Source organism: Leptinotarsa decemlineata, unplaced genomic scaffold (genome assembly GCF_025532065.1).
Source record: "Leptinotarsa decemlineata unplaced genomic scaffold, Ldec_3_MD MMD2_tig00026282_RagTag_RagTag, whole genome shotgun sequence".
Lineage (NCBI taxonomy): Eukaryota > Metazoa > Arthropoda > Insecta > Coleoptera > Chrysomelidae > Leptinotarsa > Leptinotarsa decemlineata.
In genome coordinates, this window is record NW_027412668.1 from 22924423 (window position 1) to 22941769 (window position 17347).

Consider the following 17347-nt stretch of genomic DNA (forward strand, 5'->3'; position numbering starts at 1 on the left):
TAGTCAAATGCATTTAGGCTTTTCAGTGATTTTATTGTCAATTTTTACTTGGGTGTGATGTACGGTACTTTTTATCGTGGGTTTTGTATGAAAGAATTTACTACATTTTAACAACCTGTTTATTCAAAATTAAAATACTAACTCCTCGATACAGAAATCCAAAAACCACTCGTTTCATATATGAGTGTAAAAACTAATATATGCGCATGGCATTCATATAGGAATATATATACAGAGTGTATTTACAAATATATTATATTGGGTAAAAGCTGAAAACAGCAAAACAATCTATTAATTATCATACGGTGTGAATAATTCATAACTTCCGACTCCGAAAATACTCACATACATTTATAGTTAGTACATACATAAAAAAAATTATTTTTGGATGATTTGAAAACTACACAATTACTTTTTTACTTCTTCCTAAATAGTACTAGGTACATAATTCAAAAAGAATATGCTCTACAGATTTTCAAATCTTGAGTGATGAATTCGATTAGGAATATTTTCAAAAATTGGCCCTTAATATAATCGAATCGGCAAACTCGTCCACCATCTTGAATTCTCAAATCAATGAATGAATATGCTATATTTGGCCCCAAAAATCACTACCAAGAAATTTCGTATGGATTCGTACCATGGTTCACGGATAACAAAACTCGTTCTTCATCTTGTCTTTTTTCTTGTTGAAATGAAAATATATTTTGTCGCATCCGAATATGAACATCTGCCGATCCCAAGAATTTTTAAAATCTACTTGAAACATAGTTCATCATTGTCCAAATGATCTGGGTTACTTGAATATTACACAAATGCAAAATTATCATTTGTAAAATTTTCTCAGGTGCCCAACATGGTTTTCATCGACTGTATTTTTTTGAGCAGTTTATATGAATAGTTGTTATGTTGAGCAGTGTTTAGACGCTTTGGTTGAGATTATAGTAGGAAGAAATGTCATTAGTGTCAAATACGTCAGCATTGTAAAAACTGAAACTCCTGGACACCAACATCAAAGGGACCGACGCTAAGTTGATCACAGTATATAAGTATACTGTGATCAAGATGTAAAACTTTTGTTCAGGTGGGGATGCGACAGAAGTGTACAATAAACCTTTGAGACACGAATGCTGTTATACTCGACAAACCATAAAATCTGCTTTCTCCGTTATATTATCATTAAGTGGTTCGTCGTAAATATCTATAGAATATAAATGACAGTTTATAAGAAAATTATCTCTCCAACTTTGGTGATCTAAACAAAATACAATGATATTTATGTTTGACCTGAAAATCCCATTTGCTGGAGATTTCGGCTGTGCTAAATTATGTTGTGTACATTGATCATTATGTCAAAAGAAAATGAATGTACAATATTTAGCACCTTTGAACTTTCATTTACAATGTACACCGTTTTTAATTTCATCCGACACAATGAAAAATATTGTTTTCGAAGATACTGTCCTTATTTGTAGTGACTGCGGGTTTCTTCAAAACCTCTAATTTTTTACCGATTATAGCAGAGACAATGTTCGGTTTGGGAGGTGACTGAACATATAGGTGAATTTAGTGAATTCAGCTTGATTTAATCAGGGTCAGATTCAGGTGGGCAGGGGGGACTACTGATCCGGGGCCTCCACAGGAGAGGGGCTACCACAATAAAATATATCAAAATTTCATTACAAGGATTGTTTTGCATTTTTACTAAAATTACGTGTATAAAAAATTATATTGTTATCCATATATCAGAGCATTCTCTTGAGGTCTGCGAACAGGAATAAGTCGCTGGGGGGCTGATCTGAAGAAAACCGTATATGCGGAAGCAACTCGAAGTCCAATTAGTTTTGCAATCGTTTTCATTGATTTGTGACATGTGCATTGTCTTGATGAAACAGCACTTTCTTTTTCTCCAAATGGGGTCGTTTTTTGCGAGTTCGTCCTTCAAACGCTCCAATAACGCTGTATAATAGTTGCTGTTGATAGTTTTTCCCTTTCAAGATAGTCAATGAATATTATACCATGGGTATTCCGTAATACTGATACCATAACCTTGACAGCCGACTGTTGCTTCTTTCTAGTCGGTTCACTACATGCAGTCCATGCTACATGCTCGTTTTGATACTGGTGTAAAATGATGGAGCTATGTTTCATCCATTTCGACGTATGAATTCGAGTATTTTAGGGTGGAACAGCTTCAGGCACTGCTCAGAATCATCAATTCGTTGTTTTTGGTCGATTGTGAGCTCGCGCGCGCGGCACCCACTTGGAACGGAGCTTTCGCATACCCAAATATTCATGCACGATGTGTCCAACACGTTCCTCTGATATCTGTAGGGACTCGGCTATCACGATCAACTTAATTTCACGGCCATCCAAAATTATTTTATGAGCTTTAATTCTTGATGTTTTCGTCGGTAACAACCTCTTCGGGGCGTCCACTGCGTGCATCGTCCTCAGTGCTCATTTCACTTCGATTAAACTTAGCACACCACTTCTCAACGGTTGATTTTCCTGGTGCAAAGTCCGAATAAAGGATAGATAGATTTATTGAAGTTTTCGAATTAAACATATGAAAAGATAAATCAGTAAGGTATAACTGTAAAAAATAACGAAAGAGAATCACGGATTTGTCTATATAAATATTGAAATATAATGAAAACATACTATCGCATATATCATGTCTATATTTGTTAAGGTTATGAAAATTTTGATAACTAAATACTAGTAGGTAGGTATCTATCCTTCTTCTGTTTTCTGCAATCGTCATGAAATTACCATAAAAAATTCTTGCACGGAATATATGGTTCCATGTTACACAACAAATCGAAAACTAGATTCTTGAAAGTATGCCGTCTGCCTTCTTCTCTGATTGTCACTGGTAAATGATTGCATAATTTGATGGCCATATAGCGTGGACCTCTTTCTGTATTTCTAATATTCATCAAGCCAAGCGTCGGCTTCAACGGTATTTTTTCTCGCCAAAAAACAATACTTTATCAACACACGTACTTCCTTTTTATCCATTTTCTTCAAACTAAATTGCTCCACTCTAAATGTTCCATCTCACAAACTAATAGTCCGACAGCAGTGAAGATTCCACACGTGTCTTTTGAAGGTTAGGGTTAACTAAAAATAATATGGAATCAATACTAGTAGCGTCATCTGTGTGTTAGTTAGCCTATGACCTTTTCAGTCCACCTAATACAATAGGGAATGACGACACCAAGGAAAACTTTCATGAAATTGAACTACTGAACTGAACTACTACTTATTCAATGATGATTGAATCAGTCGATTGAGAAACTCCTTTTGTCTGATTTTCCATTTTTCGATTATTTGGTTGTTGTGAATTAATTTCACATCTAGTATTGAAGTTGAGATTGTTTATTGTTTTATATAGTTACCATTATTGTTGTCAGTTTTTGTTTTTTGATTAAAAAGCAGAAAAGTCAAATAAAATCTTATTTTGCCGAAAATAAGTAGTTTGCCCAAACATTTTGGTCCTTCGAGTTTTGTTCAGTACCTTTTCGAGTTGAAGCCGCTGTCAAATTTGTAAAATCCCAGTTGAATGATGTCACGAGAGGAAGGTGCTGTTCGAAGAACTAGCAAAGCCACTGCTGGAATCCCGCCGTCGAAATATACGCCAAATGAATCAGTTGAGTCATCAAAATCTACCAAGTCACGTAGCTCAACTGCAAGTAAATTGAAAATATTGAAATTGAAGAAGTTGCACGCTGAAAATCAACTACAAAAAGAATTAGAAGATAGGCAATTGAAATTCGAATAACAAAAATTAGAATTGGAACAACAAAAATTAGAATTGGAACAACAAAAATGATAACATTTAGAACGTGAAACTCTATTATGGAGATTCAAACATCTATAGAAGCAGAAAAATCTTCAAAAAGCATTGAAAGTAGTAATGAGCAAAGTGGAAGTGTGGAAAGTAGCATACATAAAAAAAGCATTGAAAGAAGTAGCAAAATGAATTCTCTTCGACACGCCAAGTTATCAGATATTTCAATGGAAAATACTCATGGCAAAGTTGTTGACTGGTTATTGGAAAATAGTTTTCCATATTCAAAGCAGTCAAACCCAGGAACCGAAAAATTAATGAATGAACCTATCACAACACATCAGTTTATGAAAGAATTCACTTCAGCAATGACAGATGCATTCAAATCAGTAACCAAACAAAATCAAACCCATAATGAATCTTCTAAGGTATCCTGCAGGAATGTTGTGGGGAAAGAACTTCCTTATTTCTCCGGCAATGTTGAGGATTGGCCAATGTTTATTTCTCTATATCAACGATCCACTGAAACATGTGCTTACTCTGATGAAGAAAATTTGCTACGTTTACAAAAAGCTCGGAGAAATGAAGCTTTAGATGCAGTAAAGCCACTATTTGTCTCTCCAGATAATCTCAATGACTTACTTAAGACGTTAGAGGACGACCTGAATTTATAATGGAATCCATGATGAACAAAGTGAAATTATTACCACCCGTGAACACTTGTTCTCCAATATCCTTTATAAAATTTGCCAATTCGGTTATTAAACTGTCACTGCAAAATCGTTGAAAATGGAAACATATATCAACAATAGCCAACTTCTTAGTCAGCTCATTCAAAAATTGCCAGAACACCTTCAGTTCCAGTGGGCAAGAATAATTGTCAAGAAATACAAAGACATACCTACACCATCGTTGAAAGAGTTTTCAGAGTGGTAACAAGAAGAATCTTCAGCAGCTTGTTTGTTATGTAAACCTTCTATTTCACACTCTGCATCAACAGTTCCGTATATGGACAAGAAAAATAAAACGAACGTTTTCATTGGAACAAAAAATTCATCAATGGAAAAGTTTTGCCGATTTTGCTCTAAATCTACTCATTCCATATACAAATGCGACTATTTCCTGCATCTCGACACTGACAAGAGATAGGAATGGGTGAAAGAAAAAAAGGTTTGCTTTTCTTGCCTCAATTCATCTCATCGTACTTTCAAATGTAAAAATCGAAGACGTTGTGGTCTGCAGAAATGCGAAAAATACCATAATCGCTTACTCCATCCGAATAATGTTGTAAATCCAAACCAATTGCAGGGATACAACTTGCAAACTCAGTTAGCCGATTCCAATATCACAGCTGAGAAGAAAGAAGAGGAAACACAGAATCCAGATTGTTTTAATAATGAGCATTTTCTTCAGATTCAAACCGAATATAAAACCGTTTTACTTCGAATAGTTCCTGCCACTGTCATCGGCCCCAAAAAGTCGATGAAAACATATGCACTCTTTGATGAAGGAAGCACGGTTACTTTGATGGACTCCAGCCTTGCCGAGGAGATAGGAGTGGATGGTGTAAGTGATCCGTTGAAAATGTATTGGACCAATTGTACTTCCTATACCAATCGGCCAATCGAAACGTGTCAATTTGAAAATTCAGGGAAATTTTTGACATGTCAAACGTAAGAACAGTTTCAAGTTTGAAACTTCCTGTTCAATATGTAGATGTCAAAAATTTAGCGACAACTTGGAATCATCTGTCACGAATTCCATTGGTCAATCTCAGAAATGCAAAACCGCTGATTCTGATTGGCCAGGACCACATCGATTTAACAATAGCCAGAGATGTTATACAGGGGCCTCCCAATGCACCTGTTATTTCAAAATCCAAATTAGGATGGGTGGTTCATGGAAACTCATCATATTTCAAACATCGAGTCGACTCTCACTATTCTATGACATGTTATATGAAAAATTATGTTTTTGAAGATGACGAATTGAAAGAACTAATGAATGAAACTATTCTGATGGATAATTTGGGAGTTGAAAATGACAAATTCAATCATATTTCAGAAGAAGGCAAAAAGGCGTTTCAAAGCATGGAAGAAACATGTTTCCAGTTAGAAAACAACCACTCGGAAATTGGTTTGCTTTGGAAAAAATAAAATATCAATTTGCCAGACAGCAGAGCTACTGCATTGAATAGATTATTCACTGTAGAGAAGAAAATGCAGAGAGATAAGCATTTTGGAAAGCAATATTCCAAAAAGATAGAAAATTTCGTTGAAAAAGGATACGCAAAAGTTTTGACTTGCGAAGAAGCCGCCTTTACGTCTCACAAAACCTGGTATTTGCCACACTTTGCAGTAAAACATCCTAGTAAACCACAAAAATTCAGATTTGTATTTGATACCAGAGCCAAAATAGATGGAGTCAATTTGAACGAAAATTTATTAAAAGGTCCTGACCTTTTGAATTCCTTAGTAAACATTTTATTCAATTTTCGTCAAAATCGAATAGCTGTAATGGGAGACATCAAAGAAATGTTTTTAAGGATATGCATACGAAATGAAGATCAAGATTCGCAGCGTTTTCTGTGGAGGAGAAGAGATAAAGACGGACCTATCCTTACTTACCAAATGAAATCCATGATTTTCGAAGCAATTTGTTCTCCAAGCTCTGCGATCTACGTCCTTCGTGAAAATGCCAAAAAACATGGAAAGAAATATCCAGAAGCAGTGAAAGCTATTGAAATTGTTCACGGAGTCATAAACATCCATAACCAAGGCAAATTCAGAATAATAAACTGGATCAGCAATTCTAGTCATGTCCTGACAAATATACCTGCTGAAATACTATCCAAAAGTAGTACCGATACTGAAAAGTTACCCACGTCTGAAAGAACTTTAAGTTCAATATGGGGTACAAAAGATGATCTCAGTTTTCCTGATACATTTTTGAAAAAACATGAGAAAATAATTGTAACAGACAATATTCCCACAAAGAGAGAACTATTGAAAGTATTTCACGTATAGTCAGTGGGCATACTTGAAGACTGGCTATAAATCAAATCATCTAGAGGAACAATTCGTTCAGGCCAGTCTCAACACCCTACACAGTAGGTTAATGGACTGACACCTATCAGAAAACAACTACTCCCCTGGCTAATACCACGAAGGGCGTTGGATTATATCCGACAGGTGTCAGTGCAGGATTCTTCACTGAAGTTATTCCTGCATATGCTGTTGGCGATACAACTGCCGCAATAGATTTTCAATTATTGGAACACACTTGCAGACCGGTTTCGGGCTGTTTGGCCACTCGTCAGTGCAAGGTAGTGTATATCATCAACATAAAGTCGATGATTTCCGATAATTGAAAATCGAATTCCGTCAGAGTATCATTCCTCGGACTAAGCTGAAGACTACAACAAACAACAGGTTTGTCGTCGCTCCATCTGCTTGTGAACGAGGTAACCAACTGCATATCCAAATTTGCCCAATTCCTCGTAAAAGGAAAGAAATCTTTCACGTATAGTCAGTGGGCATACTTGAAGACTGGCTATAAATCAAATCATCTAGAGGAACAATTCGTTCAGGCCAGTCTCAACACCCTACACAGTAGGTTAATGGACTGACACCTATCAGAAAACAACTACTCCCCTGGCTAATACCACGAAGGGCGTTGGATTATATCCGACAGGTGTCAGTGCAGGATTCTTCACTGAAGTTATTCCTGCATATGCTGTTGGCGATACAACTGCCGCAATAGATTTTCAATTATTGGAACACACTTGCAGACCGGTTTCGGGCTGTTTGGCCACTCGTCAGTGCAAGGTAGTGTATATCATCAACATAAAGTCGATGATTTCCGATAATTGAAAATCGAATTCCGTCAGAGTATCATTCCTCGGACTAAGCTGAAGACTACGGAATTCCGTCAGAGTATCATTCCTCGGACTAAGCTGAAGACTACGGAATTCGATTTTCAATTATCGGAAATCATCGACTTTATGTTGATGATATACACTACCTTGCACTGACGAGTGGCCAAACAGCCCGAAACCGGTCTGCAAGTGTGTTCCAATAATTGAAAATCTATTGCGGCAGTTGTATCGCCAACAGCATATGCAGGAATAACTTCAGTGAAGAATCCTGCACTGACACCTGTCGGATATAATCCAACGCCCTTCGTGGTATTAGCCAGGGGAGTAGTTGTTTTCTGATAGGTGTCAGTCCATTAACCTACTGTGTAGGGTGTTGAGACTGGCCTGAACGAATTGTTCCTCTAGATGATTCTATTGAAAGTAGTAATACAAGTATATGATCATCCACTTGGCCTCTTAGCAGCTTTCACTATACAAGCCAGAATTTTGATGCAGGAAGTATGGTCACATAAAATTGCATGGGATGATAAAATCACCCCTGATCTATTTGAAAAATGGAAATCTTGGTTATCTGCAGTGTATAAAATAAAAAATTTGAGAATTCCTCGATGGTATGAATTAGGCAGTCATATTTTTGAAATTCAACTACATACTTTCACGGATGGCACTGAAAAAGGATATGCTGCTGTGTCATATTTTCGAATGAAAGACTCCAGTGATCAGATTAAAACGTCTTTGATAATGGCTAGGTCAAGAGTCACTTCCTTGAAACCCATGACAGTACCCAGAATTGAACTTCAAGCAGCTCTTCTTGGATCAAGATTGGCTAAAACTATCGAAAATGGCCACAGCATAAAAATAGATAAAAAATTCTTTTGGATTGATTCTAAAATAGTTTTGAGTTGGATTAAGTCGCATCCAAGGAACTATAAGACTTTTGTTGCCAACAGAATTGGAGAAATTTCTGATAATACAAATCCTGATGAATGGCATTGGCTACCCACAATGTTCAATGTAGCAGATGAAGCGACCAGGGGTCTCTGGAACATTGATAACTTTCAGAATTGGTTTTAAGGTTCTCAGTTCCTGACTTCAGAAGAGATTAAATGGCCTCATGCTGAAGAAAAGATAGAAGATGGTACAGAAGTAGAAAAAAAGAAGAATTTTGTTTTTGTAATCAACAAGAGATGTGAAGAAATTATCGATTTTTCAGATCGGTCGCTTGGGTGATAAGATTCATTCATCTCATGAAGAAGAAAATTGGTCTACCAACTCCTCAGATTTTCTCAGATGAGCTAACGGTTGGAGAGTTCAAAAAGGCTGAATTTGAAATTATTAGGCAATCACAAATGAGTTGTTTCTTCGAAGATATTGAGAGACTCAATCGTATGAAGAATCCTAGAAAACAAAGTCGTCTTCGAAATTTGAATTTATTTATTGGCCAAGACAATATTTTGAGACTAAGCGGACTATTGGATGAAGCACAACACCTAGATATCAATATGAGACAGCCAATTGTTCTGGATTCAAGAAACTGGATGACCAAGTTGTTGATAAGACATTATCATAAACTGAATCATCATCAGGGAAGAGAACAAATCGTAAACCATTTAAGGGAAAGATTTTGGATAATCAACGTTAGATCAGCAGTTAAAGCTTGTATATCATCCTGCATTATATGTAAGAAGAAAAACGCCAGGGTTGAAACTCAGCAGATGGGACTAATTTCAGACTTTAGGACAGTACAACAATGCAGACCATTCATAATTACAGGCATGGATTATTTTGGCCCAATGACAGTAACAATTGGTAGAAAGAAGGAAAAGAGGTATGGGGTTATCTTCACCTGTATGACAACGAGGGCAATTCATCTAGAACTGGCTTCTTCCCTTACTACGGATTCTGACATCATGTCAATTCGTAGATTTATTTGTAGAAGAGGTAATCCATCAGAAATACACTCTGATAATGGATCAAACCTCTGCGGAGCTAAAAAAGAAATGAAACTAGCCATCAAAGAACTAGATTCAAACCGAATTCAACAGTTTTGCTGCATTCGAAATATAAAATGGTTCAAGAATCCACCAGCAGCAAGTCATATGGGAGGAATATGGGAAAGAATGATTAAATCTGTTAAAAGTGCCTTAAAAGTAATTCTTACCCAACAGAGCCCAAAAGAAGAGATTTTGCATACTCGTATAGTTAAAATTGAGTATACAGTGAACAGCCATTCCTTAACTTATGTGTCTTCTGATCATCAAGATGTGGAAGCTTTGACACCCAATCACTTCCTTATTGAAAAGTCCAATGAAGTGAATCCACTAGGTATTTCTGCTGATACAAATTCACATCTTAGAAAACAATGGTGACTGTCACAAAGATATGCGGACCTTTTCTGGAAACGGTGGATACGAGAATATGTACCCTCGCTGATAAAGAGAAGCAAGTGGCAGTTCAATAGCAGCGATGTTGCAGAAGGAGACATCGTCATTATTGCGGATGATAGTTTTCCCAGAAACTCATGGCCAAGAGAAAAAGTTACACGAATTTTTCCTGGTCCCGATGGCAGAGTACGGGTAGTTGAAGTGACTACAGCAACAGGAGTTCATCGTCGTCCCATCACAAAAATCATTTTTTTGAAGCCAAAGCAGTAATTTGCGAGCCCCGGAGGATGTTGTGAATTAATTTCACATTGTGAAATTGTTTATTGTTTCATCACGTTACCATTATTGTTGTCAGTTTTTGTTTTTGTATTAAAAAGCAGAAAAGTCAAATAAAATCTTATTTTGCCGAAAATAAGTAGTTTGCCCAAATATGGTATGTAGTGCAGATCTATGTGTTTCCCCAACTGATACCATGTTCTCGTTATCAAAATTTTTTGGTTATCCCGCAAATTTGAGTTTGCAGATTAGTGGGGTTTCACATACGACCAATTCAATTCGTCTTGACAATAATAATTATTCTGATTAATTACCAGCTTGGCTACATTTTACCAATTATAAATACCTAATTTTGGAAGAGAAATTTGCAGTTTAACTGACGGTCCTCTTGTAAGGGGTATTTATATCCATTTAACAGATTTAAATGCTCAAAGACAACAATTTCCGAAAGAGATTTGTCTTTGGTTTTAAAATGAAGAGATTTTTTAATAGACAGACATACATAATGACAAAAAAATAGCGCCATTTGGCGTATGTGAAACCAGCAGAGAACAGCCAATCTCATAAAATATTCACACCTTTTTCAAAGATATACAAAAGACTGTTCAACGACTTTGATTCAGATGATAGCAGTAAAGAGCCGATGATGCTGTCTCGTGGAATACTTGTGGATTATGAACTTCACAGTAATAAAATTTGATAACCTCACTTCTTCGTCTCAAACTTCTAATAGAAGCTCAATGTGACCTCAATGTTTCATGCTTTTGTAAACTAGTGTTTATGGCTCGTGTAATTTGTCCAACATTTTTTCATCAAAAGTTTCCCAGACAACAATGAGACGTCTTGAACACATCTTGAAGGATCAGGACTTCGGGACATCTCCAAGACGTCCAGTCAAGTCTTGAACAATGTTTCAATGTTACAAAACAGTCCGTCTTCAAAACATCCATCCTATGTCCATTTTCTAGATCTTCATAGTACTATCATCAATAGGAGATATCCATCAAGAAAGATCAGAAACACATTTAGTTTACAACAAACATTAGAAACAGCTTTTATCTCATATCACTTCGAAAATTTCAAATATCTGACTGATTTTCGAGAATACAAAGCATACATATAAACAAAAGTAGTTTTTTTATTGGAAACCGGTGCTAATTTAAACACATCATTAATATAAATATTCGCGGGTATCTCAACTAATGAAAGTACACTAATTGGCATGTCAGACTGTATTGTTGTTTCATTATACAGAATCGTTAGTAAAGGAAGCCTTGATAAAAACACTTATTAAAAATTATTATTAATTTGATATTATTTTTTTGCAGATTCATGAGACTGATATTATTGGTATGGGTATAGCGAGTAATGGCAGATACATAATGTCTTGTTCAAATAAAACCGACATGGTAATTTGGGATCTCAAAGGTCAGGTACTAACAAAAATTGATACATACCTCATGAACACCACGTGCGCAAAACTGTCACCTTGTGGAAAATTCGTAGTTGCATCAGGTAATTTTTTTATTTTCTCAGTATTCAATGTAGTTTAAGTAGCTGATCCGCAAAGAAGTGCTCGATGTCAAAACTATCAGTCCTATTTACTAGAGAACAAAAGTCACAGCTTATAGCTGAAAAAGTTTAAAACTGACTTAGAAAATATATATCAATAACATTGTTTCCAAAGATAAATGTGCTCTACCGCACCCCTTTTCTACTCCCCTCTCCCTTTCCCCTCTCACTTCAAAACACTATAATTCAATGATTTTTTTTTACTGTTCCTGCTGCTTGGCATTTGCTTTTTTCCCCATGTTTTTTAATGACTCTAATTCCAACACTCTTATTTTCTGTACTGATTTGTACAAGTCCTATTTTGGAAGACATTGCCAATGATGAATGTTTGCAAGTTTTCATTATACTAAAACAATTGGTTGTTACTCTCACAAACAATGTCACGGTCGTTTATAATATATTCTTTTTCGAATTTTCTACATACAAAGATAGAAAAATTAACAAACGTCATTGAAAACTTTTGAAAAGTATGTAGATGATACTCAGATGCTTCTCTCAAATACAAAATCTTAATTGTATTTGAAAAGAGAGAGTATTTAAAACAACAATTTTTCCCATATGGATATTATATTAAACAGAAATCTATTAACAATATTCGCTTCACAAAGTACTTTATTCATAAAGCTTTCTTAGTCATTTTTCATAACAGCTTGGTCTAATATTTGCCATTGCAATTATCATAACAAAATTTCCTTTCACTTATCCTATATTGGTACCTTGAATGACAGTGAGAATGACAAACGAACTATATACATTGTTCTATTAAGGTTTCAGCCCCGAAGCTAAAGTGTGGGAGGTGATATTCAACAAATCAGGTGAATTCCAAGAAGTGAAGCAAATCAAACAATTAACTTTAGGTGGCCACACTTCTGGGGTATACGATATAGCTTTCGACGTAGATTCTTCGCACATGGCCACTGTTTCAAAAGACGGTACCTGGAATCTGTATGACACGAAAGGTAGCGATATCTATTTTTAAATAAAGTATGGGTGCAGTTCAGGTTATTTTTACTTTCAGTGAATTATAAACTGGGAGAGGATGCTCGGATAATCAGATCTGGAAAATATGATCAGTGTAGCGGTAATGCCCGTATTGCCTTATCTCCAGATGCAGAAGTTATTGTTATTACAACATCTAACAAAATGTCATTTTATTCAGCCTCAACTGCCAAACTGGACAATACTATTGAAAATGTTTTTCTAGGTAAGACTAACTGGGAGCATTCATTCAAGTGAATAATAATAATAATAAATGCGCTGAATTGGCGCAGTGGTAGTGCGACCGAAAGGTCGTGAGTTCGATCCCAACCTCGACCAGATATTTTTCTCGGGAGAATTCATCTAGTTGAAGTTGGGATGATTCTGCAATGTTACATGCCAATGACCAACGTAGTCGATGCCACAAAAAATAATAATGATAATGAATTATCGTTAATGTGACCTTCAATCCTTCGTGTCGCCCTGTAAACCTTGCCATAGGAGTACACATAAAACAAATGTATTGAATATAAACGAATGAAGCGTCATCTGAATATAATTAAATTGAAAGGGCAAGTGTATAAATTTATAAGTGTAATGTGCGTTAATTTTCGTTATTATTGTTAAATTTACTCATTTGCCTCATCATTGATTATCAATAATGTGAATACAATATTGAGTACATAGATGTGTTTTCAAATATATATTTGGTAAATACTAACGTGAATCATAAGACTACAATGCTTTGCTGAAAAAAATCCTTTTTTAAACATTTTTGTTTCCTCTACCAAATATCCTTTGATACTGTAGTTATTGAAATAGTATTTCCATTGGTGCGTCTGACCAGCATTATTTCTACCAATTTCCTTTTCAGTCTTTTCAGATGTTAGTTTCAGGTTGGCCTGAGATCTAGTATCACTCCTAGATATTTGGTCTCCCCTGAAAAATGTTTCTCTTCAACTCTAAGTTATAACATACAGTGCCTGCTGCATGCATTTCCTCGCAATATTATTGTATTTTCCCTACAATAGGATGACCAAATCGTCGGCATAGCCCAGTACTTTATATCCTTCATTGTCCAGAAGACACAGTAACTCATCCATTACATGGTTTCATAACAGTGGGGAAAACCCCCCTCCTGAGGACAAATCCCCCCCTTACCACACATTCTACCAATGTTTCTCCATTATTAATAGAAAATAAAAACTCGTTATGTTCATAGTATAATCAATTATACTATAAAGTTTCTAATTATGTATAAATAAAAAAAATGGCATCTAATATAATCTGTAAATGACATGCAACTAAATATTGTTTAATCTATTTTGTTGTAAAACTTGTATGTAACTAAAATTAATTTCAGGTGATATAACATCGCTTATGTTTGACTCTACTGGAAAATACATTCTTGTGTCTGGAGATAAGCAGATTAAAATTTTTCACAATGTTACTGGCTACAGATGCACAATTGAAACTGCCAAGGAAAAACTAAAGGAGCATCAAACTTCAGCAACCAAAGAGAGACTCCAGAAGCTGATAACTGAATGTCAAGACTTCATAAAAAACATTGATAGAAAATAAGTTCAAACTATTGACAGATATCAATGTTCTGCCACTATATTTCAAATACGTTCCTTCAGTATTTGACTGAAACTATATATTCTTATATATTTTCAATAAAAAGTTATTAACTTTATGACATACATTTTTTATTTTTTTTAAGAAATAACTAAATTGAAATGAATATGATATTAGAGTACACAATAATTCAATTTCAGATATCTGGTTCAAGAATTTATTAAAAACATTCACAATTCAAGTCTTCAATGTAAGCAACATTTAATGGATAATTTGAATAGAAGTGTTCTCAGATAAAAAAAATTTATGAAAAATATATATTTGTACGTATGGGATGAGGTGTGATGCTTTTTTTTCCCATATCCAAAATATATAAGGCTCGGAGATGAATGTTTAAAGCACCTTCTTGTATCTAGCCTAAAGTCAGAGATTTTTTAGCCAAAATTACTGATGAAACAAGAAAGAGAAGTTCATATTTTCATTAAACTAATAGTCCAGTCATTATAGTAAGTTCACCTCGGAATTCGAGATACCCAGCTGTAAGTCTGTAAATACTTGTATATTGACACCCTAAAAGTTGTCTGAAAACCTACATATGGTAGGGTGTACGCAACTATTAAATTTCAAGGTCAATAGTCACAAAAATCGGTTTCTTGCGCTTTTTTTGTAAATATCTCATTTCCTATTGGTTTTTTGCCATTTGTATTCATTATCAATATTGTAGAATACAAAATTCTCTACAAATTTTGTTCAAAAAAATTTTTCATACGGTGAACCGTTTTCGAAATAAAGGGCGGAGAGCGCGCGGTCACAGGATCACTTCAGGTCAACCGGTGCCTCCGGTCGAAAACGCGCCATATATAGTTGATGAACTATCGATAAATCAATGATTATAAATATTTGTCAAATTTTATAAACTATTATATTATATTTTATAATTTTTTTCCTAACCTATCCACTTTTTATTCAGTATTAATTTATTCAACAACACTTACCTGCCCGTGTAATTGCAGAATTGTTAATGAAAATATAGAAATTATATTTGAGTTTTAACCTAATTATTAACTTCTTACATGATGAAAAAAAAAACAAATAAATTATGAATTAATCTTTTTATTAAAAAATATTCAATACATTTATTTTTATTAAAAGTAAAAAAATGGAATAAAGGTACAAAAACTACAATTTATAATTTTAATCATCTTCTTCCTCTTCATCGTCGTCTTCCGGCTGCTGTTAAATTTCAAACTGGTCTGCATTATCGTCTTCAACGACATTTGTCTCAAGTTCTTCCATGATTTCGGGTTCCATCTTCGTTAATGTCGCTCTGATATGGTAGAGCATTGAGACAAGCTTGCCCATTACATTGGCCACAAGCTAAAGAGCATTGCAAGCCCGCTTTCCTGCATCCGCATCGCGAACCACAACCACTCTTGCAGTTGCAGAAAATTGTATTTAGCAAATCTTCTGGAGCAGGTGGTAAAATTGTCATGATAGGCTTCAGAAAATCGTTTCGCATTGCCCAACCCCATACCTGGGGTTCCAAATCATGCCCTAACAAAGTTTGAACTTGATAATATACACGTTTGAAATGTTGATGAGCAGCTGCTCTTGTTGGTGAAATATTTGAAAGCTGCACAGGTTTATTTAGTTTTGCAGACTTGACGTAATGCATATAACGAAGATGATCGAGACTTTTCACAGATTTCGGAGCATTATAGACCACCAATAAGGTTTGAGTTCCAGTCTCTAATAATATCTGGGCCGAACAATATTCTTCCTCAAATGCTGCAGCTAGTTCATCCAAATTTGTCAGTTTCTCAAAAACTTTTAAAAATTATTTTTTTCCTTTTTTAAAAAGCGCAGAAGTTTTGTCACAGCCACTTAATGCGTGCAGAAATAAAATATGTGTTTTGGAATGAGGATAATTATCAAAACTTTTAGCCGAGTATATCTCCGTTTTTACATTTCCTTTCCCAACTTTTTTAAAGAAAATTTCTTGTTCGTAAGACAGTGTACGCCCAATTAAAATGACAAGTAAATCAATATTTTGTCCTATTATAACTGCAGTTTTTTCAGACTTTGATTCTTCAATTGCAGTTTCAACAATAAGAACATCCGCATCATCTCTTGCTTGTTTAGTAGTAATATTTGCAGCTTGTAATTTCCCAATTAACATAATAACGAATTTTTCTTGATTAACTGGTACAACCATTGTTTCATCGAAATAGACTTCATACGTTTTTGAAAGTGCAGCAGTTCTTCTCTGCTGCTCCATAGCGTTTACGTTTTTACACTAGTCTGAATATCCGTCAAATACAACAATTATTTTGGAACTGTAATGCCTTTGTAAATATAATTCATGTATATGTATATCAAAAATAATAGAAAAAGTATCTTCTCTGCTCCATACAACATGATGAAGGAGAAATCCGCCATCAATAATTTACGTCACATTATTTTCATTGAGAACAAAATCAATTGGGCTCATGTTGTCATACAATGACGATTTTGTTGTTTTTCTCATGCCATAATTATCAAATAGAGCTGTTCGATACGGACTCAATTCATATTGAAGGTTGACCTAAAGTGATCCTGTGACCGCGCGCTCTCCGCCCCCTATCTCAAAAACGGTTCACCGTATGAAAAATGTTTTTAAACAAAATTTGTAGAGAATTTTGTAGTCTACAATATTGATAATAAATACAAATGGCAAAAAACCCATAGGAAATGAGATATTTACAAAAAAAGCGCAAAAAACCTATTTTTGTGACCTTTTACCTTGAAATTTAATAGTTGCGTACACCCTACAATATGTAGGTTTTCAGACAAATTTTAGGGTGTCAATATACAAGTATTTACAGACTTACAGCTGGATATCTCGAA

General features: G+C 35.0%; 1 protein-coding gene across 1 annotated transcript in view; it reads left to right on the forward strand.

Annotated features, from left to right (window-relative positions):
- LOC111514920 (transducin beta-like protein 2) overlaps nucleotides 1–14586 on the forward strand; it is a 72473-nt gene extending 57887 nt beyond the window's left edge. The window contains exons 4-7 of the mRNA XM_074180077.1: nucleotides 11662–11848; nucleotides 12673–12864; nucleotides 12924–13109; nucleotides 14247–14586. Of these exons, the coding sequence (XP_074036178.1) occupies nucleotides 11662–11848; nucleotides 12673–12864; nucleotides 12924–13109; nucleotides 14247–14464 (783 nt within the window). The 3' untranslated portion in view covers nucleotides 14465–14586. The remainder of the gene's footprint in view (nucleotides 1–11661; nucleotides 11849–12672; nucleotides 12865–12923; nucleotides 13110–14246) is intronic.
- Nucleotides 14587–17347: the final 2761 nt, after the last annotated feature.